Source organism: Macrobrachium rosenbergii, chromosome 31 (genome assembly GCF_040412425.1).
Source record: "Macrobrachium rosenbergii isolate ZJJX-2024 chromosome 31, ASM4041242v1, whole genome shotgun sequence".
Taxonomy (NCBI): Eukaryota; Metazoa; Arthropoda; class Malacostraca; order Decapoda; family Palaemonidae; genus Macrobrachium; species Macrobrachium rosenbergii.
The window spans coordinates 26,599,851-26,618,926 of record NC_089771.1 but is presented as its reverse complement, the minus strand read 5'-3'; the positions used below and the strand labels follow the sequence as shown (position 1 = coordinate 26,618,926).

Below are 19,076 nucleotides of genomic sequence, written 5' to 3'. Positions count from 1 at the left end.
ATATACTCCAAACATTAAATTCAGCGTTCATAATCCACTTAGCCTTGAATTACATTTTTATCTCTTGCAGAAAACCTTATTCAAAGGGGTGCATTGTCATAAGTAACAGTATTACCCATGTATTCAAAATATAATGTTAACAGTTTCTACCTTTAAATTTGCACTTAGATTCCAATTGGTTTTTAAATATAATTTCTTTCAAATCGATGCTGTCTCTTATATTTTTTATATTCCCTGTTGCCTATGCATGAGGTCAAATTTCACTGAAAATGCTGCATGGTATCTATTGATTGCCTGCAATAATTTTCCTTCTCCTTACCTATGCATCCACTTGGATCTCGAACATTGGTGTCATGTAGTTTTATCTATCATAAAAACACAGCTGATAATTGCACCATCCCATTTATTAATATTTTATCACCGAAGAACATAACGAATTTGTTCAAGTATAAATTAGTTTCTTAAACGACTATTTTTGGCAGAATTTCACCACATCGACCACTTATCCGAAAAGCTAGATGTTTGTCTGCTCGAGTGGTGCCTATATTTACAGCACAGCATTTTATGCCAGCTTCGACTGCCTGTAGGATGAATCTGTGGGGAAAAAATTATGCATTACTATTTCTGAAAATTGTTATTCAAGCTCTAACCTACTCTCAACTTAGCTTCATCAAATATCAACAGGAAAGAAAAAATTTTATTACAAAGTAGCTATTTCTATGACACTGCGTCACACTGCATAAAATAACTACTTAAAAGAGCTAGAATTTCGTCATACACTCAGTGAAATGATATCACAGTTATCATTAATGTGTTAATGTCAAATTTTCCTCACTTATTCTTATAACATATCCAGAATGCCTCCCTCTCTACACTCCTTTATAGCTTCCTCAGTTACTGTTACAGTACTATGATAAACAGCAAAGGATTTAGTGGTGATCCATGATGAGAACAATTTATCTCAAATTCTTTTGCTATAACCACCACTGCCTTAACTCTTGAAATAGCTCAATGTGACTTTCTAGTACCATCTGCTTTCATAATGCCTATCTAATTGTTTGTGTTATTATCTTGCCAAATGACTTGTCGGATCCTCAAATATTTGGTGTAATCTCTTCCTCTTTACCTAGTGTGTCTCAAAATTTTGCTGTTCATTTTTTTTTATTACATAAAGCCAAACTAACAGTGTTCGAATTTTAACATTTTTTGCACCTTTTCCCCTGGAAAGTTCTCCAATCATAAATTATAATTAGAAGACACTTGGCATTATTTTCATGGAATTGTCTTAAAGACAGGTGAAGATTCCTTTGAGCTTGTAGTACCATCAACGTAGATAAATATCAGCATCCATTATTTAACAGGAAACTGGGTGCTTTGAGATTTAAATAACTGTATAGTACTAACCCAAACAAAACATCAAGGGTAAGTTATTTTTAAAATATACTTTATATAACAGGAAGTCAAAAGCAAATGTTTAAACATTACCTATAACCAGAATATACATAGAGAGATGATCCTAGTACCAGGAGACCATCACAAGTTGCCAACTCCTCTCGAATATTTTTGACACGTTCTGCGGGAACGTTATCACCAAAAAAGACAATGTACGGCTTCATAATCCCTCCACACTGGCCACAGGATGGTACAGTAAACTTCTCAACATCTTCCTGGAATAAAGTGAATGAGTTAAACTACAGTGCAGTTGTGTGAACATAATAACTAGAAACTCATTTGCACTGCAAAGTTTTTCTTGCAAAACATATCTTTTTAGTTTCAGATTATAATCCATTTGCATTATTTTGAAGCAGCACAGGCTAATCAAATCAAGAAATTATTTATAAAATGCTTAGTGAAGATTAATTTTTCTAGTTTGCCTTTCTTGTTGGCAATGTCAAGTAACTGCTTATGTAACAACAGTTCCCTTCTTCATTAAAATTTTAAATTAAATTTAGCTTTAAGGGGTAGCTTTCAGGCTGACTTAAAGCAAATTCTGAATTATATTGTAGATGAAATTACACTACCAAATTTTCTGTCATAAAAGATTAAGTTTTTCCCACCAAAGAAGGTCAAGGAAATTCATGGTGCCCTGCATACAGTCAGGGTCAAATATACAAGTTTAACCTATGAGCTATGTGTGTTTGTGTGTGTGCTGCCCCCAAACTTGGAGTACAGTATGTATTTATGTCTCACGAACATTTTTTGGTACCATATTAAATGCAATGCTTAAAAATCTGAGGAGTGTTGCCCTTTTTAAAATGTAGAATGAACCTAATAACTGCTTTTGTTTTCACAAACTCAATACTGTATTAGTGATTGCTGAGTTGAGCACACTGACTCTTGCATTTACAATAGCTCAGTCAAATTGTAAACATTTAGTAACTGAACAGATCTGAATCTCTCTAAAACTATTTACTCTGCATAAAAGTAATAAAATTATAAATTCCCTTCTAGAAATACTATAATTAGAAAAACAAAAGAAAATATAACACATTAACAGTCAGTCTTACCTTTGCTAATTCAACATCACCGTCGGGTCGAATATCATCAGAATGAATGGACAGATGAGGATTTAATTTTCTAATATGATTCTGGAAGCTGTGGCGAGTTATCATTTTGGAACAGGACATACAAATAACATTAAATGCTGTCCCTGTTTGCAAAGAAATAAAGAATGGGTCATGTTACTGCTGTATGGTCCAAAATGTTTAAAGATAATCAGTCATGTGAAACTTGACCAGAAATCTCAAAACTAAACATTATCAAAAAATCTATCAAAAGGTGTGCAACCACCTCCATCACCTAGAAAAGGAGCACTTAGTATGGAAGCATTGCAGTATATGCAAACATCACCAATAAGCTCACCAATAATCTTCTGTTTTATTAATGGCAATTAAATACTACCGTATATATTGAGATTTATATAAGAAGGTATGGTCAAACTCTGAAACTAGTCAGGGTACAGTATCACCTTGGTAACTTTTATTGCACTATTTCTTTGTGCTGAATTTATACTTTATTAATATACAAGAGATGAAAGGGACAGAAGTAAAATTGACAAACAATTTCTTGAAATACAGAAGCAATAGTTGAGTGATAGTAACTGTACCGAGTGTTTAATCACAGTCAAATGGATCCCTGCATGCACATAGGTATTGAAGATTTCTAATAGCCATTACTTATAATATAAACAAATTTATTGCAGTTAAGTGATTATTAAGGATAAGATTTGTACAATATGAATTAGTTTACAAAAAAAGAATTCACTACAAAGAGCATATTGCATATAGCATTAAGGATAAGATTTGTAAAATATGAATTAGTTTACAAACAAAGAATTCACTACAAAAAGCATATTGCATATAGCACAACTTATTTGTGTGTGGTTCTGCATTTAATTTAAAAGGTAATTAAAAGACCTACTAAAAAGAAGAAGCATTAACTTCTTACCATGCAACTCATAAACTTTGGTGCTCCCAGCCTTGTGATGCAATCTGTCTACATTTTGTGTTACCAAACATTTTATCTTCCCACTTTTCTCCCACTCAGCAAGTGTTGTATGTGCTATATTTGCATGGAAAGATGAAAATCGAGGCCACCCAACATAGTTTCTAGCCCAGTAACTCTGCCGAGCAGATGCAGATCCCATAAATACCTGAAAAAATTAAGCATTACCTTCATCAATAACATTTTTATTATTAGTGGGAATTAACACCCCTTTCTAAATCTTAAAATCTCATTCAAATATTTTTGTCATAAAAAATATAGTCGTAAGGCCCAAAAACTTAGGATTAACTAACTTTACCATTGCATTAGGCAGTAACCTTAGGTTGAATATGAACATTTATTATGTGTAGGATGCTCAAGCAAATTTTATGCACACATATTTAGAAGCGGGGATCACTCACACATCAATGTCCCACTGATGTGATGCCTATAACTTGGCAAGGGTTAGGACAGGGTTTGGGATATGCAGATAAGACTAACCAACACTGTAAATCTGTCATATTCACCATCTAATATTTTAAAGTAACCAGTGCATACAGCATTTGAGAAATGTCACTGAAATGAAGATAATGGTACATTACATTTTAAAAGCAGTATTACAGAAACTCTTAAACTTGAATGGTAATGCCCATTAAAACTAAGTTGCAGGTTAGTACTTATTCATAAAGGTATAGTCACTAAAGGAGATAACTAACGAACTCTAATGAGATGCAGTTCAAGGAAGATTACCATACAGTTTGTCTCTTCTAATGATGATTTAAATAATACAGTAATCATCATTGTTAAAAATACAGAAATGATAAACTTATTTTTAATTGCTGTAAAAATAGAAAGCTTAGAGTCAAAAGCAACTCGGACAACGTACTCCCCGTGCTACGTAATACTTAGAGTCACCCAGTACAAAGTTACTTAAATATAGGAAATAACGCAATGGTGAATATTATCAGAATGGCTACTCAATAAAGTCTTGGTTTTCCTACCATTCAGTGTTGTACCCCACACACAGCATAATAACCAACATTTAATGTCTACATTGTACAGTAATTGAATTTTTGAATTTTCACTTCAGGATACCAATACTATTTCCAAAGTATTTTAATAATAAACTTGATTATTACTAACCTTGAACTGAACAGGCCTTTTGGAGCTTGTTGCATATAGTCCAACACCTTCAGAACGATAGTCTGGTATACCACTTTCAGTTGATATACCTGCACCAGTTAATACAAATAGATTTTTTGTATCATCAATAAATTCTTGCAACTTATTCACCTCCAAAGTATTGCAAGGATCATACTTTGGTACAAAAGCATAATGTGATAGTAGTCTGTGGACTGGTCTTTCATAGACAGATAGCAAATTAGTGGTCACTTTTTGCATTGTTCAGGAATTGTATTGGTAATTTACAAGGAAGATAAATAATGCTAGCAGCTCACTTGAATTATGTTCTACCCAGACAGAGCCATTGTATCTTCATAAACTCAATATCTGCTACTCTGAAAAACAAAAACATTATTTATATTAATTGACAGAGATATTTGTATACATCTGCATTACTTATGTATCAAATTTTTAGAGTATTCTGTATTTTTCATAGGTATAGAAACCAGAGACTTGGTAGGCTAATAAGGTAGTTAAATGGAAGTAAGTGGGTTAGTAGGGGACATCGCCCACCCACTTACCGTAAGCCAGCACTTTTTCTTTGGCATCAGGGACTAAGTGGGACAGTTGAGATGGGATTACGATAAAAAGCTTTGATTTGTATATTGTATACAGTACTGTACTTGGGAAAAATACTAATTACTTTAAAAATTGTGCTCCAGGAGAAATGGGGGATTACCCATTAGAATAAATTTTCATGTCTTAAATTATGAAATATATAAATGTTACATCCATAAACACATAACATCTCGCTAGCATAAATAAATCAGCAAAATGGCAAGGGAGTAGCCTAAATGGAAGAGAACTCAAGAGGTTTATTTAATTTACATTTGAAATGAGGCAGCAGCCAGTTTAACAATTGCACATGCACATTTTGAACCATATGCTGCCATGTACTGTATGATTTTTTTAAACCTTACACCACCTTCAACTAGGCAAAATAATATGCACTAGAGTACATGTGAAAATTCTGTCAAGTTTTTACTGACCGCAATATTAACTGTCGAAAAACAGCTTCCACTCCCGTTCTAAGGTAATATTGCAGAATAGTTTCAAACTCGCCGTTCTGCTAAACACTCTGCTAAACACAGTGTCATGTTGAGGGGCTCCCTAGGTTAGGTTACGATGTATCCCGGTTCAAATACCCTAAGTCTTTGCTCTGCTTTTAAGCTGAAGTAAATTACAGGATGATATTGTTCACGCAATGCTTCTGCACATTTACGGTAGGTAACAATTGCTAGTAACTCTTAACAAATAGCTTTCAGCACTTTCACGTCGTCATCGATATGCCGTCAAACTCGGTTCGAGATTACGTAAAAGAAGAACACTGTCGTTACATAAATATCAAGAAGAAGAACGCAGTTTTGTTTTGGAAGAGGAGCCTAAAGGCTTTGAAAGGTGCCATCCTATTGGACGTAAAGAAAGGTAGGCGTTTATTGGTTCATAACAGACTTTGGGTCCATGTAAATCATAGAGATGGATTTAATAAAGACAACATTTACGGGTTAATGTGAGCTAAGTTTCCGCCATCTTACTTATGAAAACGAGAAATTAGCAAGCAACCAGAATTACTGGTTAGGAGGCACAAATCGAGGAGTATGTAATTTATCTTAAGGACAAATTATAGCTTCATACATTTTTCACATTTTCATGGAACTTTATGCTTAATTGATCAAGACACCCTGACAGCCAGTCTTAATTTCTGTTGAGCATGTTGCTTCCATAATGCAATTGACTTGGTCTTCCCCTGAGCTTTCCATTGTATACTAACTGCTAGTTAAGGCTAAATGCTGTTATTATTTTTCGTGAATGATTAATACTGACATTAAAAAGCCTTAGGCAGGTTTATTGTTCTGTAGATGGTTCCATAATCACGAGTCTTTTAAATAGACATGTCACATATACAGTAAGTTATGTTAAATTTTTTTTTTTAATTTACTGCTTATCATTGCTATTTAAATTGCAGTTGTCTGTTATGTAAAACAGTGCTGTGAAACAGAATATGAAAAGTGGATATGAAAACTGTATACCACATGTACGGGACCTTTTAATGTGGCACAATTCACCCAATTCACCTATGAAGTATTGATGCCATCTCTCTCTCTCTCTCTCTCTCTCTCTCTCTCTCTCTCTCTCTCTCTCTCTCTCTCTCTCTCTCTATATATATATATATATATATATATATATATATATATATATATATATATATATATATATATATATATATATATATATATATATATATATATATATATATATACATATATATACAATTATTTATTTATTCCCGATTCCCATAACAACTTTATAAACGACTTTCAACCAAAGGTAATTAATTATATATGATAAGAGCACCTGCCTTGACTAGGATTATAACCTGTGCTTTTCATTTTTATAATGACACCAGTATCTGGTTTTATTGACAAAACCGGGTTTGCTCCTTCTTCTGTTATCCTCTCATTGCGGAAAAACTAGGGATTAAGATCTTCTCTGAGGCCTGTGAGAATTATCATCGGAACACTATACCTTTAGAAGGAGGGATACAGTTGTTTTTAGCCACCAGAGTGCATAAGTCAGAAGTATCTAAAAACTCCATTATTTTATTGGCTTGGGAAAGCCATATTGAATGCTTATCAGGACACTACTGAATCGCAGACACTGGATTGTAAAGTCAACAGTCATTGGTATTCACTTTACTGCCTTTCAAGTCTGTATGGCTACAAACGTTAATGTTAGTTGTGCGTCCTATTACTATTGTAAAAGTATTTCAGAGAACTCACTGTCCTTTGACTCCCTTCTCTGTTAGTCCTATCATTGCTGGATGCCAAATTTTCTGTGCATCTCTTTCTCTCTCTCTCTCTCTTTGTGAGCTCCTCTCAGTCTTCCTTTTCATCCTCATAACCTTTTAATCATGATCTTTAGTGGAGGAATCTAAGGTATTTGTTTCCATGCTGTATAAATGAGGCGAGTTTACTTTCTTTTCAGGTCAAATTGAGTCTTGAACGGTACAAAACATAGCCCTAGAAGGTCCCTGTCCATTTTCATGACCCTTTGTTAGTCCTAAAATCTTCTGGATCACTAGGCTTTTAATGCCTATGGTCACTTTGGTCCTTAAGATTGTACCTTACATTGTAGGACTGATGTAAAAAGCTACTCATGCTATTCTAGTCAAGGCCAAGATCAAATAAATACAATTCTTTAATACTAATATTGTGTACAAACCCATCTCTTTATGTGAAAATTTTCACAGCCCCTTCTCCCAACCATGCTGTTTTTGGGAGTAGTTCAGACATTTGGTATGATTTTACTATCTTGGAGTATACTCGGGAGGTCAGGTGTATATACAAGGTGGGAACTCTTTTTCTACTTTTGATGGTCTCTAGAAAATGTGATTGCACACATTTAGAGTTATAGCAAAGTGATGTGTTTATATAAAAAGTCACTTTTAGTTTTGAATTATTTTATTTTATATCAGTTTCATATTACAATATATTTGATGGAAGCATCAGAAAACCTTTATGGTTTAAGTGACTGTTTCTTGGAAAACTTTTATCAAGATTTTTGTCTTCAGAATCCAAATTATTCATTTCTGGCATCAGCGAACAACATTAGGTGAAAGTTTCCTGGAAATTTTCTTGGAAAGCATATTTCTTCCTACTACAAATTATGTATTTCTGGTATCGTTGACCAGCTTTGTGGACTAACTGAATGCTTCTGGGAAAATTTCTATCAAGAATTTTTTCTTCATTATCCAAATTATTTATTTCTGGCACCAACACCATACTTTAATGAGATGCCAGTTTTAATAAAGTAATCAAATGGTGCACTACAAATTTCAGAAAAAAAACCTTGATAAGCTGGAAATGAAAAAGATTGTTAGACGGTATATTTACGTCACATGAAACTTTTATTTTGCATACATTTTAACAGTACAAATCACTAAAGTTTAATTTAAATGGACCCTGCCATAGTGTCTCTTATACATAGAGCTTTAACTGGCTGTAAAACATGTGCAGTTTGGTGAGTCTCTGTAGAAAAACTGCCTTTCACACATTTTTCACAAAGATCTAGACTTGTTGAAGCTGGACATTCCAAGCAGTGCCATCGAGTACCAATAATAGGGTCTGTGCCACACCTGTCGCACTAAAAAAATAAGATACAGAATTACAGACATGTTTACTGCATACTGACCTCATACTGTATGTATGTAACATAAATTACTGTACCAGGGTGTAAGGAAGCATTCACTTTCTATAAACAAAAGTTAAACCAATTGTGATAGCATTTCACAAACAGAGAGGAGTTTACATAAAATTTACGTATGCATCACTGCTTCCTGAAAACTGAATTGTCCCTGGTCAAGTGTTTTTAAGCAGACTTGACAGTATGACAAATTTTCTTTACGGATGAAGTTGCCACAACTATAATTTGTCTCTAGTTCACTCTCAGCTATGTGTCATTATCAATTTCAAATTTAGAATGAAAAATATCTGACCGTTAAAATATATAAGAAGAATATAAAGATACGAATTGGGCCTGGAGCTAAACTTGACACTTGGGAGAGAAAGTAGCTTTTAAAAAACTAAGACACAGACTAAGTTATACCCAGTTAAGTACAAATGTTTTCAGTCATATGGATTTATCATTACACAGGTATACTTACAGAAAAACCAATGTGAGTTATAATTCCTGTGTTCATCTCCTGTTCCTTAAGGGCTTTAACTTGTTTTAGTTTGAGAAGCTCTTGATATTCTTCACTGTTCCTTAACTCTTCTGCTATATCTTCCTCATCCTAAAAGAAAAGAAGTCATTGTTACATTTTGAACATTATGTCAATTTTACTCTTATGCTGAATGGCTGTACTTAACCTATAACTCTAGCAATATGGATAATATGCTTAAATAAACTGAAGAGAACAAAATGAATACAAGGCCATGTATGCCTTAAGTGCATAATTATAAGCATCTGAATAAAATGATAAGTACAATACAAAGTACACATATATAACAGAGAGAAACAGATCCTTTCATGCAATGAAATATACTGTATTTGTTGATAGTAAATACTATAATGTCAAATTATAGATTACTGTAGATTTCTGCAAAAGCCAAACTTATAAACAATGTCCAATAGTTAATATACTCCTAAATAGAACTAACAATTTCATTGGTTACAGAAAATGTTTTATATACAGAATAGCCCAAACTAAACATCAAAAATTTATTATTGCATTAAAATATAAAACTCACAGATACTTCTGTGGCAGATTCCGGCTGGTTCATTGCTGATGTGCCCACATCAGGCTTCTCCTCATACATGTCAAATGCTGTCATAAATGATGATACCTTCCCACTACCATGTGAATAAGATATTCTTCCACGTCTTTTTGTACCATACTGAAAGGAAATTAAATGTTAGATGCGCTATAAAAGAAAATTTGTACAACCAAAAGGTAGTTTTGTTTTAAGAGGTAACTAATGCTCATTTCTTTTCCTGTGAGAGCTTGCTGTACAAGGTAATTGTCTTCTTAGCTAGTTTCACCAACTGTACTACAGTGAATAATAATACTGACATTAAATCAGTTAAATACTAAGAATATTGTTTCATAATGAACAAACAAATGCTTTTAAAGTTTTAAAAGCTTTCATAGAAATAGACCAGTTAGAATTACAATAGACCCAAATTTGCTTTAATTAATTATCACAATACAAGATGTCTTCTAACATGGCAATATTTTTCCCTTTTTCATCATCCTGGAAGCAGTTTGATAGTTTGAGGGATTAGGTACAAGATCATTAAAAAATGAATGAATATATCATCACTTACAGGTCTTCTAAGAACGGCTTTCCTTGGGTTTCTACCAGGTACAGGTAACCCTTGCATCTTGAGTGCAATGAAAAATTTCTGTACTCTGCTCTGAACCTGCAGTGGCGTCCTAGTACCTAGTAACAAATGGGTTGTGGATACTGACATGATATATTTTTAAACCTAGGTATGACATTTAAAAAGAGTTGTGATAAAGCTTACTGCAATGAAAACATAAATGCAGGTAAGGTTATAATAATTACTACAGAAAAAATAAAAAATGTTTTTTCATCATTACTATTTAGGATACTCTATAGGTGTATTGCTATGATTGATAGTTATCCTAAGGTCATCAATATATAGCTTTTACTTACTGAACATTTAAAGAATCCAACTGTACTGTAAAAAAAACTTCTTGTAACTGACAATTCAGTTTTAGTTAACAATAGTTATTCAACATTAAAATATAATACTTACCAAGTTCCTTTGAAATCTTGGACCAACGTTGGTATAATATCGGTTCATCTGGATATTTAATCAGCAGCTCCTCTAATCTAAAAAGACAAATTATTCCATATTAAACATTATTTTTTTATTTACATGAAATTTTAATTCATATGTGCTTGCCGTTAATCTTAACTTTTATCTCCTTGGCTAACAAGCTTTTTACATTTTGCTCTGACACATTTGAAAAATTTCTGTATCACACTGAAAAATTACTTTATCTCATAATTTCCTCATTTTTCTTTGCCCATCTATGTAAAAGAGACCATGGAAGATGGAGAATTTGTACCAGTAAAACAAAAACTGAAAAACAAAACCTCAAATATGAATACTAACTTTCGCTGCTCATCATCACTCCATGACTGATTGAATGTCTGTGGTTTACTTTCATCATAAGCACGCCCACGAACTAATATTTTTCCATCTACAACTGGAGCATCCTTTGTTTCCTGTGAAAATGGGGATGTTATGTTACATGTACCAGCCATCAGATTAAGTTAGCCTTGTGCTGGCACGGGGCGCCCACAAAATGATTACCGGTATTTCCCTACTACAGGAGTGCTTCTGATTCATTCTTTGTGTCTGACTTTCACCACACACATTTTTTTAGGTGGAAGCACAACATTTACTTTTAATCATGTGACATCTTGAGTATTTTAATATGTAAAATAAAACTATATGCTAAACTAAGGTAGAGGATACAACATTAATAAATAATTAAAAGCTTAAAATACCTTACCTGTGTAACTTCTTGATGAGGTGACTGACTTTCTTTGTGGATTCTCTTGCGTGTTTTCGGCCTCATCCCTTGCGTTAAGGAATGGACATTGTATTTTTCCCAGTCGATATGAGGTATCTGAAGAAATAACAGAAAATCAAAAGTGGCCAAACTTCTCCGAACTAAATGTAAACAAGAAATTATAAATATTCTATATATCCCATAAACAGATCTCTTTATTTTATTTTCACTGAATTACACATTAGAGTGCATCATTAACTGCAAACAGTCATCATTAAATGAAATGGTCTGAAGTACTTGGATAATTTCTTGAGGTCCTGGAAGATTGAGATTGTCTCCATTCTCTAAAGCTGTAACAAATTTTAAAGGGTCCTTCATTGCCTCCTCCCGTGCTTCCAAAAGACGTTCCACATCCTAAGAGGATAAAAGGGGAATGATAGAATGAAATATGACAGTTATATGCAATGCATCAAAACATGTATGGGAATTGGTGGCATCTGATTTTCCTTTAACATTTACATGAGTAACTCATAAACTATGACTTTATGAACCACAAAAGAACATCATTTAATCCTGTGACTGAATGGGAAATCAATTCCTGTAAAGTGCTACGTTGCAGACTAATCAAAATTAATAATCTAGACTGCTTCAAATAATTATATTACCTTCACTGCTTTGGCTCTTTGGGCTTGTAATTTAACTAGGGCATTAATAAGCAGTTGATAATCTTGATTTTCTCTCAGTGCCAAAGGGTCACTTTCAAAATAGTACTCCGATCCCTCTGCAGCATCATGGACTAAAGCTGGGCTAACCTCGGTTTCTTCAGGTACTGGCTCTGACATGATAAATAAAACCTGGGGAATAAGAATCTGGTTAAGCATATGACACTATCAGTGGCTGCAAACAATAAAGCTCTCTTAAGCTCTCTTTGGTTATGTTTAGGCTATATGACTTTTGTCCAAAGTACTATACCAATAAATTGGGTAGGTAACATAAGCTTTATTTATGGCTCTGTTATATGCACAACACAAAGGAAAGTGGGATCTCATTACAGATTTAACCCAGTACAGGGTTCCAGCCAGTTAAGGACCCAGCACCCTCACTTAGGATAGGGCAGGTAAAGGTTAGGAGACATCCTTTTTTTTTTAGTACAGTATGTTTTACACCACTCTAAGTGGGTTAAGAGAAATTCAGCCCCAGACACGTAAGGACCCTGATGCCCTTGGTTAGGTTAGGTTAGGGTAGGCTAGGATAGGATGCATCCCAGTAACTGCCCATGCCATATGTTTTCAAAGTTAATATTTTATGGCTTATGTTGACATAATTAATTTGTTATTTTTATTCACCTCCCCCCCTCCCACCTTAAAAATCAGCTTCCCACTGGGGTCCTTTCATAATTGTTCAACATTGGGGCTATGGAAACAGAAGCACGTGGTTTGCACCAAAATGATGATCAGATATACATAAAAAAAAAAATCTGAAAAATATAGCTCATGTAGTTGGCTAGGAATTATAGTATGAGATGATAGACTATCAGCCTCCCCTTATTTAGACATTAGGTCTGTCATTAGATAATTGAACCTTACTTTCCGAAAGATATGATAATGAGGATTTGACAATCAATATGGGATAGGCCTAAGCCATATGATTCTTTATTTGTCTCTGAATAGCCAATGGCGTAGCGTATAGCCTAGCCTAAATGATCGGGTCCCACAGGGGACAGTAGGCCAGATGAGAGGCCTACTGTAGGCTATGTAAGTAAAACATAAGTTTTCTATCTAACTCTCGATGTAAAACAATTAATGCATAGCATGACTCTGAGGTGTTTATCATTACGTAGGCCTACCTGTTTGTCGTCTGTTTGTTACGAATTTTGACGTTTGACATCGATGGCCCACTGCATCTAAATAGGAATATGTTAGTTTTCCTTCATTGTCCATCATTCAGTAATATTAAGAACACATTTAATTTCATGCTACATGCATGCCAAGAAGATAAAGGTGAATTAATAGTCATGATTTAACTTTTAAATGGAAAATAAGACCGAGTTTGTTAATAGGAATATGGAAAAGTAAAAGAAAATGAGACCGTTCGAGGGAGCCGTTACAAAATCATTCATTTACTATTACTACTAATAGTACTCGTCAGAAATGGCTGGTATAGTGAATTTGCAGACGTTATTTACTAAATTAAGCCTAACTTGTGGCCCGAGTAAGTAATAAATGTTAATTTAATTTTTCGTAGCTTAGGTCAGGCTTATTTTAAAATGTTTATTAGCCAGGATGGAGTTAGTGGAACCTAAAACTACTCGATCCGGCGCTTGGTCTTCAAGATCTAAATTTCATAATCAATCAATCAGTTAAAACTACTCGAGGTCTATACATGCCAGTAAGCCACCGGTAGGCCTAGGTAGTTCACTGTTGGTCATTCGTAATGGTCATGGGGCTTTTACTGTTATAAAGCCAAGAAAATGTGCTACAACTTACTTGGTAATTTAATTCATTGCAATAGATGGAAGAGATGCATCATGGTGGACGCGGATCCAGCGTGGATTAGCCTGTGAGTCCGTGACATTATTTCTCGCATATTTGGTATTGTCTGCCCTATAACATAGTCTAAACCAAGGCCTTTTCATGCCGATGAATACCCGTATATAAAAGTACCTGATTAGTATGCATAGGAAAAGTGCTTTTTATTTTTGTGGTAAAAACCATCACTTACCAAGTCATGTTACTTTTTGTATGGTTAAGAGCACGTAGGGTACATGTAATGTGTTTAGAGCTTGTAGAGTAACTTTTATTTTGTAGAAGGTCTTGCAAAGAGGCGAAGGTCAATGTCCAGAACAACTCCAGCGGTGAGATATAAGAAAATAGGTCACACTATAATTTTCACAATATAAAATAATAAAACTTTGTCTCTGAACACTTTTGAGGAGATTCACCATATCCGAGATATTAATGATTATCTAATCGGCATCCTCAAATCTTACTGGAGTTAGTTCGAAAATGAGGTTTTTACTGTAATGTTTCTCAGAAAGAGTGTAATGTTTCTCAGAAAAACTAGTTCCCCATGGAATGATTTTCGATTTTGACTTATAAGGTTAGACAATACCTGTCCCCAACCCCTCCATAGCTAATATGGCAAAATTGTGGGTGTTTCCTCATCATAAGAAGTGGTCTAAAACGCTTTAAATATGAAAAATATTGCATTTTTGTAATTTTGACACTTTATGCATACGGAAGTTCTTCTGGATTCTGTGTGAAGTACAGTGCCTCACTTTTCTTTCTGTCACATACTACCTGGCGTTTGTGAAGTGATGGGTTTGTATCCAAAGAAAAATAAATTTTGATTTCACAAGTCGTTTTTTTATTTTTTCCAGAGTCTTACAAGCAGTCTTATGGCAGCCATTCGGAAATGCCAATGATAAAGGCAGGTGGAAGTAGCAAAAACAGAGTTGGAAGACCAAAGGCATGATGGTATTAAGAAAGAAGATTGACCTGAGTTATAGGGCACCATCTAGTCTGACCAGCTGAGGCTGGACACCATCCTGGATTGAATGTAATTTCTTTTTCGATAGTCTTATTTGCTTTTTTAATTTGACAGTTTTCTCATAATTGTTTGAAGTATTTTGTTCCTGTAAGAATACAAATCATCATTTTTATGAATACTGTGTACCTTCAGTTAAAGCTGGTCCAATCTTTGAAACTTGGTAAGAGGGACTTTAATCAGCAGGCAAGAGTGAGGGGGTTGGAGTAGTATCCACTCACTTGACTATCCTCATTCTCTTTTTCTTTGGTAACACAGTTGTTAAAATGTTTTTGCCGCTGGACATCCCTTAACATGGGTATTGATTTGATTTCTTTCTCTAACAAGTTATTGACAACTTTTGTTTCCTTTTGACTTTAATTGTAATTGTTCTACAATTAATGATGACTGATTCTCCCAGAAGGAAGATGAGGTACAGCGCTACCATTTCCCCTCTCTTCATCCTTACTGGGCATTCTTCTTCCCAGCTAGAAAGGAAGTGCTTATGCTTCTATCCCTCACTTGTTATAATAACGTTGCTCCCCTCTCCCTACTGGAGTACCCAAGGAACTGCGCAATCTTAGGGTAGTTATGAGTAACTGATTCCTATGTTTGGAAAGGAATCATGACCTGCTTTCAGCTCAGAACTTGGCAACTTTAGTGGCATTTTTGGTTTAATTACAGAAGCTGGTCATCTGGAACATATATAATTCATAATGTATTTCCTTGAAATCTTGTTTTGATATAGCAGCTAGTTTATTGTGTACATTATTAATTTTTTCTCCTGATCATTCAGTTATTTATTACCTGGTATCTCATTGACATAGTACTAAAATATAAGATTTTCAGTTTGAGAATAAAACTTTTCAAAGACTAGTAATAGTCAGGGGGCATGGTAGAGAGAAATGATATCATAGGGGAAATTTCAGAAGTTCCATATATAGATGAGGTAATAATCAAAGGGTGATATAGGTGGCTTTGCCCCCCTTGGAGTATAGTATGTGATAGTACTATTAGCCATGCTCTGGTTAGTAGAAGAACTGGATAGTTCAGACCTACATGGATGTAAGCTATGGGACAGGAAGCTTGAGAAGAGTGGAAACTTGTGAAAGTGAAAGCACAGGAAAGACAAGATTATCAGAATTTCAGAGGGCCCTTTTGTGCCATACAGCATTCAAAATGGTGATGATGATTATCATCACACTATTAACGTATTTGCATCAGTGATCCTAGTACAGTAGTTATAATGCTGGTAATTAATAATAAATTAAACAATTTTTCATGCTAAGTTCCCACCCCCCAACACTGCTAATCTAATTCCAAAGGCACAAGGGAGTGTGGCAGCTAGCTCAAAGTTACTGGTAACCTGCTATTTTTAAATAGTAGTGGAGCATTAGTTATTTTACTGAACGTGAGATTGGTGTCATTACAAATAATGGGTGTGTATGAGAAAATTAATTTTGTTCCTAGAAAAAAATGTTTTCCATTTATCAGCTGTCAATTTCTACTCAATTTCAGGTGGGTATTGGGAATGACAGAACTTTGTTTGCAAAAGAACCTGGAACTGTCGTCATGACCACAGAAAAGTTAAATCCTAACTGGAATAATAAGGAAATCAAGAGATTTTATTCTGAATATCAAGATGGCAGTATTCCAATTTACAAAACTTATTTCCACGTCTTGCCAAAGCCTCAGCATAAAAATTTCAAGCTTGTTGACCAAATTTAATTATAAGTATGCAAGTTAGCCATTGTGCATATATGTGTATATTACAGTGATTTAATAAATTGTCATAGTTAATGTGTTTTCTTTTGTCCATTATCTAGTGCTAAGTGTGTTAGTTTATTGTATTTGCTTTTTACTAATATGCATGCACCTTTCAAGTTGCCACCATGAATATCTTGAAGGAGATATGCTTCCTAGTATACAATAGATTTATCTTGACCTTGTGAATTACCAAAGGAAGAGCCCCAAATCTTTTAATACTGTAATCAGATCTTAAAAACATCATTCAAAGAGTAATGAGCACTGTTTGTTGCCTTGCTCTCCTTTATGATTATTTGTCAATCAGTTTTATATTTACAATTTCTATTGGAAAAGCTAAACATTTTTTAATATAAAATGGGGGCAAATACCCCGTTATTCACCCCACAACCCCCCAAACTCCACTGTGACTGGCGTTGTTCTCATTTTCCGTATTTTCTTGCTGTGACTTCATCATCTTCCTTATCACTTTTCTTACCTTGTGCTTTTGCAGTCAAGATTCAATTGACCAGCAGTAATAACAGCCCATGGCAAAACAAAAGTTTGACAGAGTTGATTTACACCAAAGATCGGCATATAGCCCTTTTCTATTTGCACTTGGTATGGATGTAGTGAGTGAAGGGATCAGGAATTAAAGTCTTTGGCAACTGTTATATACAAAAGATCTGGTTATTACAGCAGAGACTGACAGAAGGGCGAGAGTGATAGGAATCTCTTGAATGGAGGTTGGGGTTAGTTATGAAAGTAAATGTGAGGTTTTGGTTAGCAAGCAGGAAGGGGATAGATTATGTATACAAGAAAGAAGTGGCCTAGATCTAAAACTGGAAGAGAATTTAAAGTGCTATACTTAAGCTCAGGATGGAGGGTGTGAAGCTAACAACAAGAGCATCTTTGGGGAAATGGAGGAATGTGGTATGGTCAGTGTGTGATTTAAGTATGCCAAATAAACCAGACATTGCACCATAATCAGACCAGTGATATGTATGATTCAGAAACAAGGTTATTGAGAAGGAAGGAGGAACAGAAGCTGGAGCAAATTAGTGTAGGATCAACTAAGAAACCATTGTGGACAGTGCAACAATATGAAATAAATAAAATATAGAAACAGAAGGATTGAGAAAATATATAAAAAAAAAAATGAAAAAGATGAAAATTTATGAAGAGACTGGAAGGACTCGGAGGAGGAAGGAGATGAAGAAACTAAGGTTCATAAAAGTTTCCAGTAAAAATTAATATATGTATTAAAGAGCTTGAAGCAAAGGATGCTAGTACAGATTATAGTGAAGGTCAGGCGGAACATGGTCCTGAAGGCAAACTTCAGGGGGAAGTACGAGTATGAACTGTGCGATCTCTACAGAGCTGAAGAAGGCAACATTTAACATTTATTCTCTGCTGGGAGTTAAAGAAAATAAATGGTCAGGGCATAGCCTTAGAGACTAAAATATCTTAACAGAGAACTGGGGTAATGTATAAGACTAGTAATGAGTTCAGAATTATGTTAATCTGGAGAGCGCTGGCTGTTAAAGCTAAAACTAGGTACTACCTTAGTAACGTTAAAGCAAAAGGAGGTAAAAGTAAAATGGAACGGTGTTAACTATCAGTGAAATTGCTAGTAGGGTAGTAACTTGTTCATCTTCATAAAAATCAAGCGTAAAAGTGTAACTCTTCGGGAGTGGTGGACAGGCAAAGAAACGAGCAGGTAAAGGAATTTTTGCCTAACGAAAAGTGTAACTTTAATTACAGATCCAGGCGGTTAGGATAGTGTTTCGGCCGACCATGACGTCTCCATGGGTTTTCTTCGTGAGAGACTTCAATGGAATTAGACTAAAACAGACCTGATTTTAATCATTTTACTTTATGGTAAACAAATAACATTCACATCACATATTTCTTCATTCACAGGCATCAATTATCTATATTGTGTCTCTGAAAACATCGCCATTGTAATTCACTCATTCATAGTTTTATACAGGTCACAATTGATGCTCTCCACGACTGAATAAAGAAACATGTGGATCTATAATAAATGTGTGACATTCGTTCTAAATACCCCATAAAGTAAAATGACCAAACT

General features: G+C 34.5%; 2 protein-coding genes across 4 annotated transcripts; both read right to left on the bottom strand.

The window, feature by feature from the left end:
- Positions 1 to 386: 386 nt before the first annotated feature.
- Sirt4 (Sirtuin 4) lies at positions 387 to 6,023 on the bottom strand. Its single transcript, XM_067132507.1, has 6 exons — positions 5,655 to 6,023; positions 4,627 to 5,000; positions 3,448 to 3,652; positions 2,508 to 2,650; positions 1,486 to 1,667; positions 387 to 594 (listed from the first exon to the last, which is right to left on the bottom strand). The coding sequence occupies exons 2-6, from the start codon at positions 4,882 to 4,884 to the stop codon at positions 462 to 464; spliced, it is 921 nt and encodes a 306-aa protein (XP_066988608.1). The 5' UTR covers positions 4,885 to 5,000; positions 5,655 to 6,023; the 3' UTR covers positions 387 to 461.
- Positions 6,024 to 8,108: 2,085 nt separating this feature from the next.
- Positions 8,109 to 14,312, bottom strand: Atac1 (Ada2a-containing complex component 1). Of its 3 annotated transcripts, none has more exons than XM_067132505.1 (10): positions 14,200 to 14,312; positions 12,379 to 12,567; positions 12,011 to 12,127; positions 11,714 to 11,830; positions 11,311 to 11,423; positions 10,948 to 11,024; positions 10,492 to 10,607; positions 9,915 to 10,061; positions 9,329 to 9,457; positions 8,109 to 8,808 (listed from the first exon to the last, which is right to left on the bottom strand). In XM_067132505.1, exons 2-10 carry the CDS (start codon positions 12,553 to 12,555, stop codon positions 8,617 to 8,619), a joined length of 1,185 nt encoding a protein of 394 aa, XP_066988606.1. In that variant the 5' UTR covers positions 12,556 to 12,567; positions 14,200 to 14,312; the 3' UTR covers positions 8,109 to 8,616. The 3 variants fall into 3 exon arrangements, with proteins under 3 accessions (XP_066988606.1, XP_066988605.1, XP_066988607.1); XM_067132504.1 differs by lacking the exon at positions 14,200 to 14,312 and adding an exon at positions 13,560 to 13,797; XM_067132506.1 differs by lacking the exons at positions 12,379 to 12,567; positions 14,200 to 14,312 and adding an exon at positions 13,560 to 13,797.
- Between the last annotated feature and the right edge of the window lie 4,764 nt (positions 14,313 to 19,076).

Coding starts and splice junctions, on each gene's coding strand:
- Atac1 (XM_067132505.1), bottom strand. CDS start 12,555: ATGTCAGAGCCAGTACCTGAAGAAACCGAGGTTAGCCCAGCTTTAGTC. Junction 12,128..12,378: donor AAAGAGCCAAAGCAGTGAAG/GTAATATAATTA, acceptor TTATCCTCTTAG/GATGTGGAACGTCTTTTGGA. Junction 10,608..10,947: donor CAAGATTTCAAAGGAACTTG/GTAAGTATTATA, acceptor ATTTGTTACTAG/GTACTAGGACGCCACTGCAG.
- Sirt4 (XM_067132507.1), bottom strand. CDS start 4,884: ATGCAAAAAGTGACCACTAATTTGCTATCTGTCTATGAAAGACCAGTC. Junction 3,653..4,626: donor AAAGGCCTGTTCAGTTCAAG/GTTAGTAATAAT, acceptor TAATTTTTTCAG/GTATTTATGGGATCTGCATC. Junction 1,668..2,507: donor GTGATGTTGAATTAGCAAAG/GTAAGACTGACT, acceptor ACTTTATTCCAG/GAAGATGTTGAGAAGTTTAC.